This window comes from Microcebus murinus, chromosome 6 (assembly GCF_040939455.1).
Source record: "Microcebus murinus isolate Inina chromosome 6, M.murinus_Inina_mat1.0, whole genome shotgun sequence".
In the NCBI taxonomy this organism is placed as follows: domain Eukaryota; kingdom Metazoa; phylum Chordata; class Mammalia; order Primates; family Cheirogaleidae; genus Microcebus; species Microcebus murinus.
The window spans coordinates 27,128,931-27,151,011 of NC_134109.1; the positions used below are offsets into that span (position 1 = coordinate 27,128,931).

A 22,081-nucleotide genomic window follows, 5' to 3' on the forward strand; every position below is an offset into this window, starting at 1 on the left:
TCTGCAAATACTTTTTACTCTGAAACCTTAAATCCATAGCTACAATGGAAAGCATCTCCCACAGTTTACATTCTCAACATCCTTATAGTTAATAAAGCATCACTCTACCTCCAAACATGGATGGCCCTTCGTAGGCTGGTCGGTCAGATTTCCGGTCATAAGATGGCCTATCAAACCCCCCTCTTCTGGATGAGGAATGATCTTTTTTGTCTCTATATGACTGAGCCCTAGAAGGTGTAACAGGAAGTATTTGGGTAAATAAAAAATATTTATAGGTCTTTGCTTTATAATTCAACACCACTAGCTATCCAATTTTCTCTATGGGTAGTTACTGCACATAGTCAATATTTATATTTTGATTTTGTATTTTCATTTTTTTTTTTTTGAGACAGAGTCTCGCTTGTTGCCCAGGCTATAGTGAGTGCCGTGGCGTCAGCCTAGCTCACAGCAACCTCAAACTCCTGGGCTCAAGTAATCCTTCTGCCTCAGCCTCCCGAGTAGCTGGGACTACAGGCATGTGCCACCATGCCCGGCTAATTTATATATATATATATATATATATATATATATTAGTTGGCCAATCAATTTCTTCTATTTATAGTAGAGACGGGGTCTCGCTCTTGCTCAGGCTGGTTTCGAACTCCTGACCTCGAGCAATCCGCCCGCCTCGGCCTCCCAGAGTGCTAGGATTACAGGCGTGAGCCACCGCGCCCGGCCCCTGTATTTTCATTTTGATACACCTTTATACACACATTTAAAAAGCTAATGAACTGCAAAAATAAATTACTTGCCTACTAACTGAGTAATAACTGCACCTTTATTTACAGTACCATTTCCATTCCTTTCTGGCTACCTCTATTTCTAGCAACCCAAGCACCTACTTTCTTGAAAACTGGTCCAGAATTGCTCTTCCCTCTCCAAATTACGCCACGCAGCATGAGAAGATTGTGTCATTTACTAAATTTCCCTTAGATACACTTTTAATAAACTTAAGTTTATTGGTAATTTGCGTATCTAGCAAAGATATTTTTCATAGCCTACCTATCATCTCGGGGTCGGCGTTCTCTGTCAAATCGATCTCGGTCATAGTCAATAACACCACGATCCCGGTCTCGATCTCTGTGTGTCTCACGATCCCTTTTAAAATCTCGATGATCTGCTATAATATTACTTTGACGATCAAAATAAGGCTCACGGTCTCGGTCTCTATCATAGCGATCGCGTTGGCCTGTATGCTCTACAAAAACAATCAGTATAAAATAAGAACTATATCCCCTTTTCAAAAACAGGAGCATAAAAGTATAAATCTAACTTTAGAACTAGTTTAAATTGCTGCCTTAAATTCAACTGAAGAATCTTTTAGCTGTATTAAAGGGAGGTCCAGATAATCTCACCAAAAGGAAAAATCATGTGATAATTAGGCCCTAAAATGTTTAAAAATACTGATCTCTCTGGGAATCCTACCTGTCTCAAAAGTTGATCTTTCAGGTAGTGGGTCTGGGCGGAGAGTTATTCTTTCTCCATATGGTATCTGTTCAACTTTATTAGTGGCTATATCTGGTAAACAAAACCAGGGATAAAACACTGTAATAGTAAAACTTAAGAAAGCCAAAACTGAAGCTAACAATTCCTGTAGAATCTCAAATACAAGTTCACCACCATTACTCACCTCGGCCATGGCCATAATCAACAGTCTGCTGCACTGGTGGTGGTTTGGACATTGGTGGCATACCCATAGGCAATGGGCCAGGAGGGGGAATAGAAGAGTGAACAGGTGGGGGTGGTAATACTGGAACAGATGGAATTGTTGCAGTTTCTGATTTAAATTCTGAATTCAGTCCTTGTTCATCATTTGTATCCCAGAGACCATAGAAAGAATCTTCATCCCAGCGTTCCTGTTCCACAGCTGAAGTTTGTGGCTTTATCACCGGAGGAGGAGGAGGTGGAGGAGGAGGAGGTGGAGGTGGTGGTATTGGGACAGGTGGCCTGGTCATAGGAACAGATGATCTTGGCAGTGGAGCAGAGGGTCTCATAATTGAACCTGGTGGTTTACCCATAGGAGGGGGTGGTCTATAGGACCCTGGAGGCTAGAGAACAGAATAAATGGCTTAGTGGATGAGCATAACACCATGTTTTCACAGATCAGTGGAAGTTAGAATCTGGTTCATTAAAAAAAATAAATTGGACTCATTCAAAACTCATTCTTTAAAAGATACCATCAGAAAGATGAAGATAAGCCACAGAGAGAAGGAAATATATGCCAATTTCATATCTGATAAAGGACTTGAATTCAGAATATACACAACTCATAACTCAATATTAAGACAAATAATCAAAATATATATGTCAGAAAAAGATCTGAATAGATATTTATCCAAAGACGATATATAAATAGTCAATGAGCACATGAAAAGATGCTCAACATCATTAGTTATTAGGCAAATGAGGTTGCAGTGAGCTATGATGATGCCACTGCACTCTAGCCTAGACAACAAAATGATACCTTGTCTCAAAAAAAAAAAAAAAAAAAGAAAGAAAAACTAAAATGCTGTGTTAAAACTATTAAATATACCAAAAATATTAAGTAGCTAATGCTTGGAAGGCTGTAATATAGATACTATACAACTATTTGAGAAAGTTGTTTGATTATATTACAGGAATCATTTAAAAGTGTTTTTGTTGTTGATTGTTTGTTTGTTTTTGAGACAAGGTCTTGCTCTGTTGCCCAAGCTAGGGTAGAGTGGCATCATCATAGCTCACTGCAATCTCAAACTCCTGTGCTCAAGTGATCCTCCTGCCTCAGCTTTCTCAGTAGCTGGGACTACAAGCATGTGCCACCACACACAGCTAATTTTTTTTTTTTTTTTATACAGACAGGATCTTGTTATGTTGCCTAGGCTAATCTCGAACTACTGACCTCAAGCAATCCCTCCCGTCTCAGTCTCCCAAAGTGCTGGGATTACAAGCATGAGTCACTGCGCCCAGCCAAAAAATGTCCTTATTCTTGAACTGAAGAATCCCCACCTTGGGAATTTAAAAGTACTCTCAAGAAGTTATCCAAAATAAGAACTTGATACAAAGACATTCATTAAAGTTGTATTAATAGTAACAATTAAACAATAGAAACAGGCTGGATGCCGTGGCTCACGCCTGTAATCCTGGCACTCTGGGAGGCTGAGACGGGCAGATCGCTCAAGGTCACGAGTTCGAAACCAGCCTGAGCAAGAGCGAGACCCCGTCTCTACTAAAGATAGAAAGAAATTAATTGGCCAACTAAACATATATAGAAAAAATTAGCCAGGCATGGGGGCACATGCCTGTAGTCTCAGCTACTTGGGAGGCTGAGGCAGAAGGATGCCTTGAGCCTGGGAATTTGAGGTTGCTATGAGCTAAGCTAATGCCAAGGCACTCTAGCCTGGGCAACAGTGAGACTCTGTCTTAAAAAAAAAAAAAGAAGAAGAAACAAATGTCCAACAAAAATGGAAGAGTTCAATAAAATTACTGTGCATCAAAAATAGCATATAGCAACATGAAAAAATGTTTATGATTTGTTAAGGGAATAGAGCAGAAATGTGGATCTCTAATCTAGAGCAGGTGTCCTCAAACTACAGCCCACGGGTCACATGAGGGTTGCCCAGCACATTTATCCAGCCCTCTGGGTGTTTTTGTCGCCGTTGCCTGTTCTGCTTAGCAGCTGACTTGTCCTGGGCCCACAGTGCGCACTCTCCAACGGTTTGAGGGACAGTGAACTGGCCCTGTTTAAAAACTTTGATGACCCCGACCTAGAGTTTCTACTATTTGCTAAGATCTGCAAAGATAAACGTTTTTATCCTCATGGATTCAGTTTACAAGTAAAGACAGACAAGAAAACAATCAAAATACAATATTATAAAGGCTATGACAGAGACCAGTACAACATGTTACAAGGGTACATAAGAGGGTAACTGCCTTACCCAAAAAAGATAAACAAGAATTAGCCAGTTGGAGGAGGGGATAGGAAGGGAAAGAAAAGAAACTCTACGCTTAAAGAACAATAAGCATCTGCAAAGGAAAGAAGTCATCAAAGAGTCTGGCACATTCACAGAATTATAAATAGCTATAGTTCCATATGGAAGGAAAATGAAGTGTTAAGACAATGGAGTAGCAAGCAATGATCAGCAGAGGTCAGGCCAGCTCAAAAAGGACATAAAAGGCCATGCAAAAGAATCTGGATATTACCCTGAAAGCAATGGGAGGACACTGAAGAGTTCTCAGTATAGCCAGGGAACAAGATGGTGAGATTTACATTTTTTTGTTAGTTTTTAAAATTTTTTCCTGCTGTCCAGTCTTCAAATAAGATTTATGTTTTAAAATGTCTCGTTTGGTTAAAAATCACATCAATGCTGCCTGGGGAGTGTAAGGGTAGTCCCAACTCCAAAAGGGCAGGAGAGAAGCTTTAGGGTGATGGGAAGTTCTTTATCTTTGTATCCATCAAAGATAAAGAACTTTATCTATGCATCCATCAAAACTCAAAATGTAGGCTTAAAATGGGTATATATTAGTGTATGTAAATTATGCCTCCAAATTTGATTCAAAAAATAAAATAATCATTCTGACAGCAAAATGGAGAATGGGTAAGAGGTGAATGAGACGGAGAGAGATAAATTATTTAATAGAATGTGTCTGAAATAATCTAGGCAAAAACTGATGAAGGCCAGAACTGAGATTGTGGGGAAGTGGAGCATAGAATATTTGAACAATATTAGAAAGGTAGTAAAATCAGTCAGCAGAGTGACTGGACATGGAAGGATAGAAGAGGGGCAAGAGGTAAAGCTGACTCTCAAGTTTCATGTTAGGGTGACTAGGTAATGGTGAGGAGAAAGAACAATTTAACGGGGGATGATAATGAGTCCCATTCTGAACATGTTGCATGTGACAGGAGTCACTGCATAGAGAGAAACCTTGTATATTGGGAGTATATGAGGAGCCAACAACATCATAGTGGTCACTATGATGACAACTGTGTGTTAGGCCAATATGGAAGGGAATGCTGAGAAATGAAAAGAGTTAATTTGATGAAATGGTTCAATAGTGCTTTTGTTCTCATTGTGTTGTTATAAAATTATTTGCAGGATAACATTTTTAAAGCCCATCACTCAGTAAAAGGTAAAATAACAAAGAACGAGAAAAAAACAAAAACACCAAAGCAAAACAAAGGGAGAACTTAATTACTCAAGTCTTTAACATGAACACCCCTTGTACTACCGCCTGAATAGTCCTGGAATATGTACTGGGGTATGATGCTTGATCCCTTCCTCAGCTGAAAGACTAGTAGCCTAAAGAGGTAGAGTGCACTGAGGCCCACATCTAGCCATGCCTAGATGGAAAAGAGGACTATTTGAACATAAAAAATTATTAGAAAAAGACTACAATTTTGTGAACATGAAGCATGTAGTTCTGGTGTGCTTGGTGTCTTACCAAAACTTGGGGAAAAGGAGTATCTCTGCCATACTTTGACCATGCTTTTAAAATGGCTGAAGGTCAATTACTATAACCTTTTAATTTTCCAAAATTTATATTTTTATAGAGGAAATTTATACTTATTTAATAACAAAAAAAAATCAAACCATATATAAACATACAAAGTAGAAACCATTTCATTTTCTGAGCACACATTCTCCCATACCGGATACATTCCAGGTCTTGAAGATGTATTCTGCAACCTCGATTCTTGGGGTGGTAGATGGTCAGCCATCTGTGGCTCAGACCCAAAGTCTTTCATCTTTTGGAGTTGTTCTTTCTGTTCCCTGTAAACAAATAATTGACACTGTACATAAGGCATGTTTATTCCATTCCTAAATAACTACAATTATATCAAATTTAAAAAATAGACCTAAACACCTTGTCCTAAAACCATGTGCAGTGCCCATACACCATACCATCTCTGGGGTAACACTCTCTTTGCTTTTATGTAGCTAACTCATCAGTCACTAAGATATATAAATAATTACAAATTATTGAAGATCTTCAAGGACAGATTCAACATCCAGCCTCACTAGTATATTCTAATATCTTATCTACGTATCATGCTTTTCTTTCATCCAACCAAAAGGTCTCTTGCTATCTTCTTCAATACTCTTTAGACCAGAGGTTGCAAAGTGGTGGACCCTGCAAAGTGGTAGACCCATTCTAAATATGGCCTAGAATGGTTTTGCAAATTTTGCTTTCACCACAGATTTTAAAATTTGAATTAGCTGCCATTATTTTTACACAGCAAAACATTTCACATATACATCCAAAGAGATTTGGTAACACTAGGCCTATATTCCCAAATGCCAACAATCACCTGAGTGGAGTAGGGGCTGACCATGTGGGATGAAAGAAACAATTTGCCATAATCCCTACCTCACTCCTGGACCACTTTTACCCATTTTTGTTACCTGATTCTTATGGGCATTTTAGTTTATGCCCCCTGCAACGGATGACAAGAACAGTGGTCTATACCTTTAAAAACAACACTTCATATTTCTAAAGATTAATTACATAACCCTTTGGGTTTTTTCTTTTTCAATCTCTAGTTAAATTCCTTTTATTTTTCCTTACGATACCCACCTTAAACATATGTAACATCCACTACAACCTCTTCAGAGCTTTTACAATTTTCTCCTTATATTTTGTAAAGTGTAGTGACCCAATGAATACAAAGTAAGGTCAAATATAGGAGACAATTTTCTGCCTCCATGTATCTCTTATGATATTCCTTATGACTTTACACAGACACAACATAAACTACTTGTATTCAAGTCTGACCACTATTACTTATCACTCCATATATTTTAATTATGTTTATCTTGCCTAGAAAGAGCTTTAAAAAAAGGATGATGAAGCAGCAGCACCTTTTATCCTGCATTTCCATGCAAAGCAATAATGAACAAAAAGAGAATTTTAGAAAGAAAGGGAAAGAAACCTTAGCAGCTTAGCAACACTAGTCAGCCTGGTATTCTTTATAAACAACACAGATTTTAGAGTCAGACAGATTGAGTTTAAATGCTAGGTTTGCTACGTATTAGTCAAGTGAACTTAACCTCTCTGAGCCTTAAGTGTCATTTGTGAAGGGGGGGATAATACTACTTATCTTTGCAGGCCTTTGAGATTATAAGGATTTGAGATAAGAGGATAGAGATAATATACATACTTCTAAATTATTAGCACAGTGCCCAGTACATAGCAGGTATTAAATCAAAGGTGTCTATAATTTAACAGTGAGTAGTGTAGTATCTAAATGTTCTATGACATGCTTTCCACCTCTTCTTTGTGACTAATCTGGAAAAATAAACCTTTTAGTTATATCTTCTATAGACCACAATAACCTGTTTTCTTTTTTTTTTTTTTTCTTTTAAGACAATGTAACAGTGCCTAAAACCTGTTTTCTTGCTTGAGGCATCTGGTCTTTCACCTTTAGCTACAGGTATTTTTCTTCATCATACTTTTCTTTCCTAGTTCTAAAGTTTAAGTTATAATTTGTTGGTATAATATACAAATGTAGACCAGATTTTAAAAATGAAAGAAACACAATACGCTGGATTCTATCAAAATCTGTTAATTTATTTTCTCAAAGAATTACTTAAAAACTTGCAATCTGGAGCCAGGTATGGTGGCTCATGCCTGTAATGCCAGCAACTTAAGTGGCTGAGGTGGGAAGGATCACTTGAGGCCAGGAGTTTGAGACCAGCCTGGGCAACATAGCAAGATCCTGTCTCTAGAAAAAATGAAAAAAAAAAAAATTAGCCAGGTGTATAGTGGTATATGCCTGTAGTCTCAGCTATCAAAGGCTAAAACAAGAGGGGCTTGCTTGAGCCTAGGAGTTCCAGACTGCAGTGAGCTATGGTCATCCCACTGCACTACATCCTGGGCAACACAGCAAGACCCCATTTCTTTAAAAAAAACAAAACCAAAAATCCTTGCAATCTGTCACTGACTCCTAAATTCCTATCCCAGGATAGAGTTGGTTTAAGGATTAAATGAGTTCTTATACATAAAGCACTTAGTACAATTCCTGGCCCACAGTAAACATGCAATAAATAAATGTCAGCTTTTGTTATTATTGCTGCTACATGGAAACATTATGTAGATACCTACAAATAGTTAATTGTAAGTCCATTTAGAAGAAATCCAAATTCTATTCTCTATCTCACAAAGAAAATATTTGATTATGTAAAACCAAGTAATATCCTCAATTAGAAATATCTGCTTCTAGTTAAAATAAAAGATAAAACATCCCGAAAAGAAAGTATCAACAGTTAGACAAATATGAGGGTACTCCCAGGTAAACCATTCTTAGCTTCTAGAAAGAAAAATACAGCACTTTCCAAAGTTGTATCAAAGATTAGTGAATATGAAGTCTATCAGATCTAATATCAAAGAACAAACTGCCTAATGGGAAAAAAAACAGAGGTTACATATGAGCCCTGTGAAATCCAGAGCACTGAAAAGTTGAAATTTGACACTTGAAACATGCACAGGCATGGCATGCCAGTAACACATCTACACAGGCCAAGAACAGCAATCAATTTTCACATCTCAGGGCGTAAGTTTATAATGAACACAGTTCCTAAATACTCATCCTAACCCCAAAACACGACTGAATGATCAAAAATATAAATTAAAAGTATGTGATAAGAACTTGAGGTAAAATGATTCCATTCCAATATATATCACTTTAAAAAGAGCAATCTGAATGTGGTTTTGACTAAAAGAAATGATCTTAAGGAGTCAACTTACCGAAGCATTTTCAGTTCTTGTGCAGCTTTCAAAATGATTTCGTGCTGCCTCTGACTGAGAACCATTACCCCTCCAAGGCCTTGGTCAGAGTCTAAGTTTGCATCGGACCCCATCATTTCAGAGGAATGATGTGAGGAGGGCATATGTTCCGCCATGGGGGAATGTCTATCCACATCAGATGGGTACCATCTGTCTGACAACCGTTCTCTTTCCCAGTCCATTCTGTCAGGAACATAATCTCGCTTTTCCCGCCACGTATCTCCTCTTTCTGGATACTCTCGAATCCTCAACTCACCCCTATCACGGAAATCTCGATCATACCCATGGTCTCGATTTCTTTCTTCTCTCCATCTATCATCCCGATATCTATCCAGAGGTGGAAGAGGTGGGAGGGGTGGTAAAGGTGGAAGAGATGGAATATCCTGTTCACGAAACTGTGATTCTTGTTCATCCAGTGGTCTCCCATAATCTCTGTCCCACTCATTATCCAAAATTCTATCATACATATCCATGGGTCTTCCAATCCGATCCACATCCCAGTCCAAATCCCTGTCCATTTCCCTATTGTAGTCCTCATCCATATCCTGATCTCTGTCCCAATCATCCCACCAAGGGCCTCGCCTATCTCCATCATGAGACCGTGGTGGTGCTGAGAACCTGTCCTCTCTGTTATATGGATCTAGTGTATCATCTTGATAGTCACGTTCACACTCTCTCCAGTATCTCTCTCTATCCCAATCATCAAGTCTTTCTCGTTCCATTGGAGCACTTCTACCATCTAATGGGAACTCTTCATGCCCTCTCTCTTCTCCATGGTTCCATGGAGTCCTAGGAGGTTCATCTCGGTGATATGGATACATTTTTTCCCCACCATCTCCTGGTTCTGGTCTGAATGGACCTCTATCACGACCAAAATCTGATCTTCCCAGTCCCCTTTCCCGACTGCCAGGCACTCGAGGTGGTCCCCTCTCCCTGCTCCCAGCTCTTCGGGGTGGTACTCGCTCCCTACTCCCTGCCCTTCGAGGGGGTCCTCTCTCCTGACTGCCAGCTCTCCGAGGAGGTCCCCTTTCTCGGCTGCCAGCTCTACCTCTGTCCTGGCTTCCTTGCAGACCACCTGGCACTTTCTCCTGACTGCTTCCAGGCCTCACCAACCCTCTGTCCCGGCTACCTTCTCCTCTGCTCATCTTCTCTCGACTATCTTCTCTTCTACCTATCATCTTATCACGAAAGTCTTCTTGCTTGATCAACCCTGGGCCTCGGCTGATTGCCTGGCCACGACCTCTGTTTACTAGTCCTTTATCCCGTGTGTCTTCCATTCTGCTTTGCCCAGGACCTCTATAAGATGAGCTGCTGCCTCGATTGCCTTCTAATCTATTATCTCTATTATCTGGCCGAGGTAGCCCTTTATCTTGATTGTTTTCTGAATGGGGCAGACCAATACCCATAGGTTTAAAATCATTATCTGCAGTTAATGATGATGATGTGGTTACTGCTGGTCCACCCTCCATCCCCCCTGTTTTTGAAGGAAAAGTAGATTGAGCAGGTACAGGTTTATTTGCAAGGGGTACAGGCTGAGTAACAGCTTGGGCTTTGTCGATTTGAGTCTCCATACTTTGAGAATTCTGGTCCCAATTAGAAGGCTCTATGGGCCCTTCCGAGACTTCGCTTTTAGATGGCTCTTGTTGAGAGTCGCTTAGATTCTCATTTGATTGAGCCGCCTTGACATCCTTTACATCTGCAGCAATGGAAAATGCAGCTGATTGCATTTTAAAATTCTTCTGCTGGTTACTACTGGTGTCTGCTAACGGTTCTTTGTTTCCTGAAAGAGGTTCTGCTTGTGACTTAGGTTGCTGCTGATGCTGCTGTCCAAAAGTTGGTTTGGGGCCTTTCCACTGTGGTCCACTCTGCCGAGGACTTAGGGATGTATTGGGGGTAATATAAAATTGAGATGCTGGCCCCCGGGGAATCATTCCCCATTTGCTTTTAGTGCCCTCTGCTGGGTGACCTTCATATCTGGGTCTTGGCCCATCGGGGCGATTTCCTTCAAAACGAGGCCCTTTGGGTCTCGGTCCTTCACACCTTGACCCTAAATCCTCAAATCTTCGAGGACCATCAAATCTACAAGTAAAACAAAAGATATTACTCAAGACAGTAAAGCAGAAAAAAATTTTCCATGTATGAGTATTTAAGGCATTCTTGCCTTAGAAACTGTTTATAACAATGACTCTTTCAGTCATTAAACAAATCTTGAGTCACCGATATCTTAGAACCAACGTGTTAAGGTGGCAGTATTCAGGAAGCCTTAGGACAGGCTTTGGAAACCAGGTCAGTATTATCTAATTTGCTTCAACAAGTCACTGCAGCAAGTCACTGATATACTGAACTGTTAAAAAACAATTATAAATATTGTGATTTAGTAGACAGTAATGTCCACTGATTTTAAACAGAAAAAAATTAATAAATTCCAATAACTAACTCTTAGAGTACTTTTGGAATTAAATTATAACTAAAAACGAAGTATGAAACAATTAACGAGAAAATATAGCATGATTATAAATATTGTTGGAGCTAGCACTAACATGTTGATTAATTGACAAAAGTTTAAAAAAACAGCAGTGGTATCTTAAGAACCTGCTTTGACATTTTAAAAAGTCTGAACAGAGGTGTTTTTTTTTTTTTTTTTTTTTGAGACAGAGTCTCACTTTTGTTGCCCTGGCTAGAGTGAGTGCCATGGCGTCAGCGTAGCTCACAGCAACCTCAAACTCCTGGGCTCAAGCAATCCTGCTGCCTCAGCCTCCCAAGTAGCTGGGACTACAGGCATGCGCCACCATGCCCGGCTAATTTTTTGTATATATATTTTTAGTTGGTCAATTAATTTCTTTCTATTTTTAGTAGAGACGGGGTCTCGCTCAGGATGGTTTCGAACTCCCAACCTCGAGCAATCCGCCCGCCTCGGCCTCCCAGAGTGCTAGGATTACAGGCGTGAGCCACCGCGCCCGGCCTTGAACAGAGGTGTTTTTGCTATGGACCAACTCACTCAATCAGTAAATATTTAGTGCACATTCTCTTTCTGCCAGGCACTACACTACATCAAAGAGATAAACAAATAAATGTCATCTTTATATCCTCAAAGAGTTTACAATCAAGTAGAAAGACAGTCTAAGTGTAAGTAAGTGCCAACAGGTACAATGACTCAAATCTACCTGTATACAATAAGGCAATAGAATATGAAATGTTTAAATTGAGCCTTTTTTTTTTTTTTTTGAGACAGAGTCTCACTCTTTTGCCCAGGCTAGAGTGCCGTGGCATCAGCCTAGCTCACAGCAACCTCAAACTCCTGGGCTCAAGCAATCCTTCTGCCTTAGCCTCCCGAGTAGCTGGGACTACAGGCATGTGTCACCATGCCTGGCTAATTTTTTCTATATATTTTTAGTTGGCCAATTAATTTCTTCCTATTTATAGTAGAGATGGGGTCTTGCTCTTGCTCAGGCTGGTTTCAAACTTCTGACCTTGATCCGCCCACCTCGGCCTCCCAGAGTGCTAGGATTACAGGCGTGAGCCACTGCGCCTGGCCTAAATCGAGTCTTAAAAGACAAATTCTCTGAGCTCAAGCTGAAAGAGGGAGTTGGAGATGAGGGGAGATGGCAAGGGCATCTCAGGCTAAGGAAGCAATATGGAGGAAAGGCAGAGAAACGCGTACCAGTGTAGCATGTTTGGAAGTGCAAATAGTTTAACATGGCTGAAGCAAAGAGGAGACAGAGTCAGCAGAGCTGGCAAACAGGGAGGAGTAGAAAAGCAGCATATTAGGAAATAAGGTAAAGAGGTAAGCAAATATCAGTCTTCAAAAGACTGTGCATGCCTCATGTGGGAGAGATTACTGGTAGTCCTCTAATACCCATTCCCCCCTTTCCTTTCTTTCTTTTTTTTTTTCCCCCAGAGATAGGGTCTTGTTCTGCTGTCCAGACTGGAGTACAGTGGCATGATCATAGCTCACTGCAGCCTGGAACTCCTGGACTCAAGCAATCCTCCTGCTTCAGCCTCCCAAGTGGTTAGGACCACAGGCATGCCACTATTTTCCCCCCCCATAAAGACAGGGTCTTGCTACATTGCCCAGGCTGATCTCAAACTCCTGTTCTCAAGCAATCTTCCCACCTCCTCGGCCTGCCAAAGCATTGGGATTACAGGCATGAGCCACCATGCCCAGCCAATTCCCCCCTTTTCTATAAAGCTAGAACCTCCCTATTTTTAGCTAGACAAGGCTCCCCAGACTAGAGCCTCTCTTTCCCAACCCCTCTTGCGACTAGAACTTGTAGCCAAGTTCTGGCCAACAGGCTAAGAGTGAAAATGATTTACACATCCTTCCGGGTTGTCTGTCCCCTTAAAGGCAAGGGCATACCCTCTTCTTCACTACTTCCTTTTTCATGCTAGTTCTGACATACCTGGACTAGGTAAATAAGGGATGGCAAAGTAAAAAATCAGAAGGAACTTGGACTCTTGCGACTGTAGAGGCATCATATAAGTCCTGAGTGAGAATATACTTCTAACTTGTTAAAGCCATTTGGCTTTGGAACTCTATTACAACAGATGAATTAAATCAGCTAGTTAAAAAATATAGAATTACCTTATTTATAAGCACTTAAAGCCACTAAATATGATCTGATTTTTAAAAGACTGCTTTAGCAAAAAATTAGTGCATAGAAGGGGAAAGGTTTAAAGATTATTTCTACAATTTGGGTAAGTGAAAGTGATGCCTATTCTAAGTCAGTGACTAACAGGATGTAGAGGAGAAGATAAAGGTGAGAAATATAAAATAAGGTAGAACTGACAGGGTTTTTTAACAAGTGAGAACAACAGGTACAACAGGTGATAGAAGAAAATAAATCAATGCCCTAAAACTTTAAAGAATAATTATATCCAACATCAAATTCTATATCCAAATTATGAATCAAGTGTAAGGTTGGAATAAAGATATTTTCAGAATGTGAGGACTCAGACAATTTACCTTCCAGCCACACTTCTTTAGTAAGTTACTTGAGCATGGACTCCAGGAAAAGGAAGCACTAAACCCTAACACGAAGCCATGAGATTCAATAAACAGTGAATTCAATCAAGAAGGTTAGTCAAGGAAATGCTATGATAATAGCCATATGGCAGATTTGCAGAACAAAAGAGTAGAATAAGAATTAAACCTTTACTTATCAGAACATGAAGTAAATATACAATATATAAAATGTGTAAGTGTATAAATCATGAAAGGAACGTCACATCATTTGGTGCTATGAAGATAGCTACCAAAAGAAACAACTAAAGAATTAAAAGCTGCAGCGCAGTGGCTCACGCCTGTAATCCTAACTCTCTGGGAGGCCGAGGCGGGCAGATTGCTCAAGGTCAGGAGTTTGAAACCAGCCCAAGCAAGAGCAAGATCCCCGTCTCTACTATAAATAGAAAAAAATTAATTGGCCAACTAATATATTTAGAAAAAATAAGTCAGGCATGGTGGCGCATGCCTGTAGTCCCAGCTACTCGGGAGACTGAGGCAGTAGGAATGCTTGAGCCCAGGAGTTTGAGGTTGCTGTGAGCTAGGCTGACGTCACAGCACTCACTCTAGCCTGGGCAACAAAGTGAGACTCTGTCTCAAAAAAAAAAAGAATTAAAAGAGGATACCATTGGGAAACATCTAGAGTAGCATAATGTAGTGGATGGCCATTTTGCTCAAATTTTTTAAACCACTTTGATAAAAATGTAAAATGTATCTCTTAAAAGCTCAGAGAGAGGATTAGCCCTCATGAGAAGTCTTCCAAGACTACCGGAAAGATGAACATGATGAGTAAAGATAAAGGATGGAAGTGAGGAGTTTTACTGGGTCTGATAGGTAGCCTTGATTTCCCTTGCGAGGCAGACAGCTAAATTAAAGATAAAAAGCAAATAAAAATGTTTGCTGAGACTAAGAAAGTAGCACTAGGGTAGATGGTCTATGCAAAGTGGAGGAGGTTTCATATTACTATCATGGACAAAGGGGAAAGGAGCTGACTAGGCACTTGTCAAAAGGTACATCACCATGCTAAGGATGGAGATCACACATTGACAGAGATAAAAAGGTACATACTGTTTTAAGGCTTATGATGGTTTGGTTCCTTTTCTTGCAGTTACATTTATTAATCCAAAGAGCCTGGAATAATTATACCTTGGATCATTCAAGTTGAGTAAAATCATTTGCTGTGTACTCAATCAAGCAATTATTAGTTCATATAAGTGATAAGAGAAGACTATCTTCCACAATGTTCAATACTCAGTGAGAAATCGTATCAACATGTTATCTAGCATTATAATCAAATTCCAAAGGTGCCTTCCTAACAAAATTGTGAATGCCTTGAGAATTTTATCCATGATCGACATTTTGGTATAAGCAACATTTATTGAACATCTACTGATTGTCAGGTACTATGCTAGTGCTAGAAATATGAGTCATATCTTAACCTCAAGAATTTCACAGTCCATAGGAAGAGTGAGACAAGAAAATAAACAATTAGAACAGAATTTGATAAATATAGGACATGTTTGGCTGGCTAACCAATGTATTCCAATGTCTGGCTCATTGAAGGATCTCAATATATAATGACTGAAGTGCAACACCAGAGCAGGAAAAATAGGAATAAGTAAAGCAAAAAATGGCAAGAAGGGAATTCTAGATGAAGAAAATAGCATATGTAAAGGCCAGAGGACAGGACAAACGAAGCAGAAGGCATTAAAAAGTCTGCAGATAATAAATGAACATGGCAGAAGAGTTGATAAAAGCAATGAAAGGGTAGGATACTTTGTTTTCAGACCAAATTGCTGACCAATAGCCAAGGACCACAATTTCATTTTCATTTCTGGACCAGAAGATGTTGACAACATTTGAAATATGCTTTGAACACTACATATAAATGGCAAATATTTATCATTACTGCGCTTTCAGATTTTCAAAGTTTAAAGATGTTACAAAATGACAGACTATCAAAACCCTTTTCAGTAAAGAGCCTTTCAGTCTTTGGAATAAATATATTGAGATACTCATATTAAAAATTTGTATAAAAATAAGTTACCTTTATAGCCATACAATAAAATACTATGACTTTTTGATATATAAAACATGTAGAAATACAGTGAAAACATAGTATGTATTCACTAAATAAAATCACATAAAAATGCATGCACACTGATTAGGTACAAAGAAAAATATTTGGTGTTTAAATATTTAGAAAATTTTTATTTGCACAGTTAAGTGTTTCATAACCCCCTAAAAAATAAAACCCTTAGAACTTGGTATAAACATTTCAAAATTTGATATAAAACTCCAAAATGGGTATAAAAACTTAAGAGGTATGCAGAAATACAAATAACCCTTAAACAAGAGTTATCTGTATCACACTATTTGCATAAACATACTAAAATCAGCAGATTGTGGGAATTACAAGATACCAAATTTTGGAATGAAATTCCTTCCCTTTTAGTTTTCATGTGAAATAAAGCCTATTTTCTAATAAGTATAACCAATGTCCTAAGATCAAAATTCCCCAAAGTAATCACTATAAACAGATACAATCATGAAAAATGGAAACATGAAGAAAAACTAGCGTTCACAGTCCCTTACTAATCCTAATAACACAGCTACAGAATAGAAGTCTACAATTCTAATCCTAAAACCAATCAAAAAGTAATTGTGACTGATCAGAAACCTTGATAATATAACAATTTTAATTCTTCCTCAAAATGGCCAATAGATTCTATGTAATGCTCAGCAAAATTCCAGCAGGTTTTTGAAAACTGCCAAGCGATTCTAATGAGAATAATCAACACAATTTAGATCAAACTATGGCCAAATACAGTTAAAAATGATTTTTGAAAACATTTTTCAAGGTTATTAAAAAAAAATAAAGAAAAAATATTTGACAGAGATCAAATGTGGCCCACAAAGCCTAAAAATATTTATCATCTGGCCCTTTACAGAAAAAGTTTACCAACCCCTGATCTAGAAGCAAAGAACTTAAGGACTTATACTAACAGATATCAAGATTTATTATAAAGCTACAGTAATTAAAACAGCATAACACTGGTGCAAGGACAAACAGACCAAGGGAATACAGGGTTTAGAAATAAATAAACACATTTATACACTGGATTTATAATGGAGTCACTGCAAAGTAGCCTATTGAAAAGGGAATGATCTTCTCAATAAATGGTGTTGGGGTCAACTGGATACTCTACGGAAAATAAGGAACCTTGAACCTTTGCTCACACTATACATTACTCTCCCCCCTCCCCCCCAAAATCAATTCTACATGGAATGTTGATTTAAAAATAAAACGTGGCCAGGCGAGGTGGCTCACGCCTGTAATCCTAGCACTCTGGGAGGCCGAGGCGGGCAGATTGCTCGAGCTCAGGAGTTCAAAACCAGCCTGAGCAAGAGCGAGACCTCGTCTCTACTATAAATAGAAAGAAATTAATTGGCCAACTAATATATAGAGAAAAAATTAGCCAGGCATGGTGGTGCATGCCTGTAGTCCCAGCTACCCGGGAGGCTGAGGCAGAAGGATCACTCGAGCCCAGGAGTTTGAGGTTGCTGTGAGCTAGGCTGACGCCACAGCACTCACTCTAGCCTGGGCAACAAAGCGAGACTCTGTCTCAAAAATATAAAAAATAAAAAAAATAATAAAATAAAAATAAAAGGTTAAGGGCTGGACGCAGTGGCTCACACCTGTAATCCTAGCACTCTGGGAGGCTGAGGTGAGCGTTTTGTTCAAGGTCAGGAGTTTGAAACCAGCTTGAGAGAGATTCTGTCTCTACTAAAATAGAGAGAAATTAACTGACCAACCAAAAATATGTATACAAAAAATTATCCAGGCATGGTGGCGCATGCCTGTAGTCCCAGCTACTCGGGAGGCTGAGGCAGAAGGATTGCTTGAGCCCAGGAGTTTGAGGTTGCTGTGAGCTAGGCTGACGTCACAGCACTCACTCTAGCCTGGGCAACAAAGTGAGACTCTGTTTCAAAAACATAAATAAATAAAAATAAAAATAAACAGTTAAGGTAATAAAAGATGGAAGAATAAATAGGATAATATATTTATAACCGTGGGATTTCTTAAACAGGATATAAGAAAGCACTAACCATATAGGAAAAGACTAATAAATTGGACTACTACATTAAAATCAAGAATTTGTATTAATTGAAAGACACCACTAAGCTGTAGGGTTCATTGGGATTCACTGGATCCAATTAGTTTTTTTTTTTTTGAGACAGTCTCACTGTCTTGTCCAGGCTAGAGTGCAGTGGCATCAGCCTAGCTCACAGCAACCTCCAACTCCTGGGCTCAAGGGATCCTCCTGCCTCAGCCTCCCAAGTAGCTGGAACTAAAGGCACGCGCCACCATGCCCAGCTAATTTTTTCTATTTTTAGTAGAGATGGGGTCTTGCTCTTGCTCAGCCTGGTCTCGAACTCATGACCTTGAGTGATCCTCCCGCCTCAGCCTCCTAGAGTGCTAAGATTACAGGTGTGAGCCACCACGCATGGCCCCAATTAGTTTTTGAATTTATTTTAAACAATTCTAACTATTTGTAAGGATTGATATATCATAACATTTTTTTCTTATAGGCCTACTCCAGAACAAAGAGAAAATTTACTTTTAAAAAATTAGAATAAAACTTATATTACCTTGCAATTATTAACACTATATGGATCCACTGGATCCTTTTATAAATCTTTTATAAAGATATATTATGGGATCTTAGTAAATTTCCTCTATCTTAAAAACATTTTATAATTTCCTCATCCTGGAATTCATTAGTATTCATCATTACATATCAATTATCCTCAACTATGCTTAAAAAGATTAAAGTAAGAAGACAATGAAAGAATGATGGAATTGCCTAAGAGGATGAAACAAAGGTAAAATAAGTTGCCATCACCCTTGCATTGCCCAAAATATTACAGTCTGCTTTTAGGTTTCATTGAGCACAATTGAAATTCAGAATTTTTCATTTCCTGACTATAATGATAAACAGAACTGACACAGAAAGTTGTTTCAAAATTTAAAACATAAGTGCAAAGAGACAGCAGCATACTAGGCTCTAAAAATGACATTAAATTGATCATGTAAGTGAAAGCTCTGTGAGTCCTCAGATGACAACATCCTAGATGAATATTCTCAAACTCAAGATTCGATGAACGAATAATGTATTTCCAAAGACGGGAAGGAAATGTAGAACTGTCATTCATTTATTATCATTAAATAGGAAAGACTTTATCATATATTTTGTGGCAAAAACCTGGACCATCCCAATTTGCTAAAAGGATATGTGACAGAATTATTTCACCTTTTATGACATTTGTGTGCCAAAATTTACTTTGATGCAAAGTTTTATTCTTTTAAAATTTTTATTAAAATTTCTAGTAAGTTGTTTTTCATTATCTCTTTATTCTTCTACTTTTCTGGTAAATGGGGGTTAAGAAAGTAAAAAGTGCTGCAGAGTGAGAAATCTGCAACACATATAATGGATAAAGAACTGACATCTAGAATATACAAAGAACTCTTGCATATCAATAAGAAATAAAACCCAATAGAAAAATGGGGAAAAAAACCTTGAATCAGCATTTCATAAAAGTGGAAATCCAACTGATTAATAATCTAATGGAAAGGAGTACAACCTCAATTATCAGGGAAATGTAAATTAAAACCATTATCATGATACCACTAAACATCCACTAAGATTGCTAACATTTAAAAGTTTAACAATATCAAGTGTTGATGAGGAGGCAAAAAAACTAGAACACTGAAACATTGCTGGTGACAGTGTAAAGTGAAACAACCACTTTGGAAAACTGTTCAACAGTATCTATCAATGCAGAACGTGTACATACCTAGAATTAAGCAATTACAATCTTCAGCATATATCCAAACAAAAAATAAATACACACAAGCACACATGCACCTAAAGAGATATACACAGCATAAAAATACACATAGCAGCATCTTCCATAATAACCAAAAAACATCAATGACCATCAATATTAAAATGGATAAATGGACTATGGCATATTCATACAATGGAATATTGTATAGGGATGAGAATAAACAAACTACTGCTATTTACAACATGGATGAATCTCAAGTAATACAATGTCAAGTGAAAGATGCCAGACTCATAAGAGTACATACAATATGATTCCATTAATACAAAGTTCAAAAATAGGCAAAATTAATCTATCGCTCAGTATAGTGGTTATCTTTGGGGTGGGAGAAAATGACTAAGAGGGGATAAAGGGGACTTCTTGGGCACTAGTTATTTCTATTTCTTGACCTTAGTAGTGATAACATGGGTTGTGTTTATTTTGTGAAAATTCACTAAGCAGTACACTTAAGATTGTGTACTTCTATTACCCTTCAATAGGTTTTATTATTGAAAAATAAAGGTTCTAGGAAACATCCACTGATATAACAGTTTATTTATTTATTTATTTTTTAATTTCAGCATATTATGGGGATACAAATGTTAAGGTGATATGACAGTTTATAGGAGCCACAAGTAGTCTTTTGGAAGACTTGGTGAATCCAATGATACATAACACACAGACAGTGTCATAAAAGTAGAACAAAGTGGTATGCTATTTACACGTGACGCAGTTTTGTCACTTGACATTTTAAAAATCTTGCTTTTAGAAAGCACCCTACATCTAGATTTTGCAAAAACTCAAAGCAATTTACAGTACTTTATGTTAGTGGTAAATTAGTTTAGCTTTGTTCTAAATTCTTGATTCTCTACCCAGCTTTGCTTATTTTAAAAAAATGGTGGTTTATCATTATCAGTTATGTGTTTATAGTAAAATCTGAATTCAATTAATAAAGGAAGTTCACCAGTTTCTTAATAGTGTAGATTATTCTTACTTTAGTCTCTTTTACTCACTAGCCAGCTTCCCATCAATGTGTTTTTTACCTAGTTACACAGTAAAAAAAAGAACTATGCCTGGGTTAACTATACTCTTTAACACAGGGGTCCTCGAACTTTTTAAACAGAGGGCCAGTTCACTGTCCCTTAGACAGTTGGAGGGCTGGAGTATAGTTTTAAAAAAACTATGAACAAATTCCTATGCACACTGCACATATCTTATTTTGAAGTAAAAAAACAAAGGGGCAAAAACACCCGCATGTGGCCAGCAGGCCATAGTTTGAGGACTCCTGCTTTAAGGGCTAAATGAGCAAAAGAAGTAGAAGGGTGAAAAATATGGCAATGACATAAGCTAGGTTGGGGAAAGATTTTCAAAACAAGGTGGACAATGTGAGCAGGATCCAATTCAAGGACCAAAAAAGCCATCTTTATCAAACCTGCAGGTGAAAATGCCAGAGAGAGATATCACACACCTAAAACAACCAACATTCACCAAGACTTCAGCAGACTAAAATGACGCACAAGCCTAACTAGACAAAAATGTAAAGATGAATGTAAAGTCTTAGAAAAAGAATCCAAACAAAACAAACAAAAAACAACTGCACAAGTTCAGGATGAGAGAGACTTGGCTTAATAATAAGCTAATACAAAAAAGACTTGGGAAGCTAAATTAACATTAAGTTCAACATAAGGCAACACTGTGAGAGCACTGACAAAAAAATAAGCAATTTGTTAAGCATCGGTAATAGGCCTAACGTGTTCTGCTTCTGAAGTGTCATTCTGAAAGAGACTAACGAACCAAAGGACAGTGAATAGTAAAGGAGGAGGAGGTTAGAACCAATGTTAATGTGAGAAATAAAGAATTTGAATTTATGTGACTGGCCCAGAACAGTGGGTAAGTCAGGGTGGGGAGATACAGGGTAGTTTTTAGATAACTGTAGTGACACACTGTAGAATAGAGATGGGAGAATTCATCCTGTGTTGTCACACAGATACAGATCTAGAATCACTAGGTAAAAGTTACTAAAGCATATTTAGGTTCAATATAAAAAATAAGCTTTCTAGAAAACTGCCAACACCTTATATGGCAGTGGGCCTTATAAAGTGCCAATGTTGAAGAAGAGTTCATCAACTGTCACAGGAAGTACAGTGGATATAACACTGAATCAGAGGGCATTAGATTCTATATATCATCTCAACCATTTACTAGCTATGCCATCTGGGGCAATATATTTATAACCTCTCTAAGTCTTTCATTCCCTATCTATTTACCTCATGAGATCACTGACAGGAATAAATAAGGTGATATGTGCAAGACCTAACACAATAAACTAAAATGCAACACAAATATGAGTTGCTCTAAAGGGATATTAGACTAGATAATTGCTAAGATCCCCTC

General features: G+C 38.2%; 1 protein-coding gene across 2 annotated transcripts in view; it reads right to left on the minus strand.

Moving 5' to 3' along the window:
* Positions 1–22,081, minus strand: part of YLPM1 (YLP motif containing 1) — a 62,282-nt gene that overhangs the window by 25,402 nt on the left and 14,799 nt on the right. For both annotated transcript variants that reach the window (XR_002223260.2, XM_076003863.1), the window contains exons 5-10: positions 8,761–10,878; positions 5,666–5,786; positions 1,670–2,087; positions 1,465–1,557; positions 1,042–1,237; positions 109–227 (exon numbers count right to left, since the gene is read on the minus strand). Coding sequence is in view for 1 of the 2 variants with exons in the window: in XM_076003863.1 (XP_075859978.1) it covers positions 109–227; positions 1,042–1,237; positions 1,465–1,557; positions 1,670–2,087; positions 5,666–5,786; positions 8,761–10,878 (3,065 nt within the window). In the remaining variant the exon portion in view is untranslated. The remainder of the gene's footprint in view (positions 1–108; positions 228–1,041; positions 1,238–1,464; positions 1,558–1,669; positions 2,088–5,665; positions 5,787–8,760; positions 10,879–22,081) is intronic.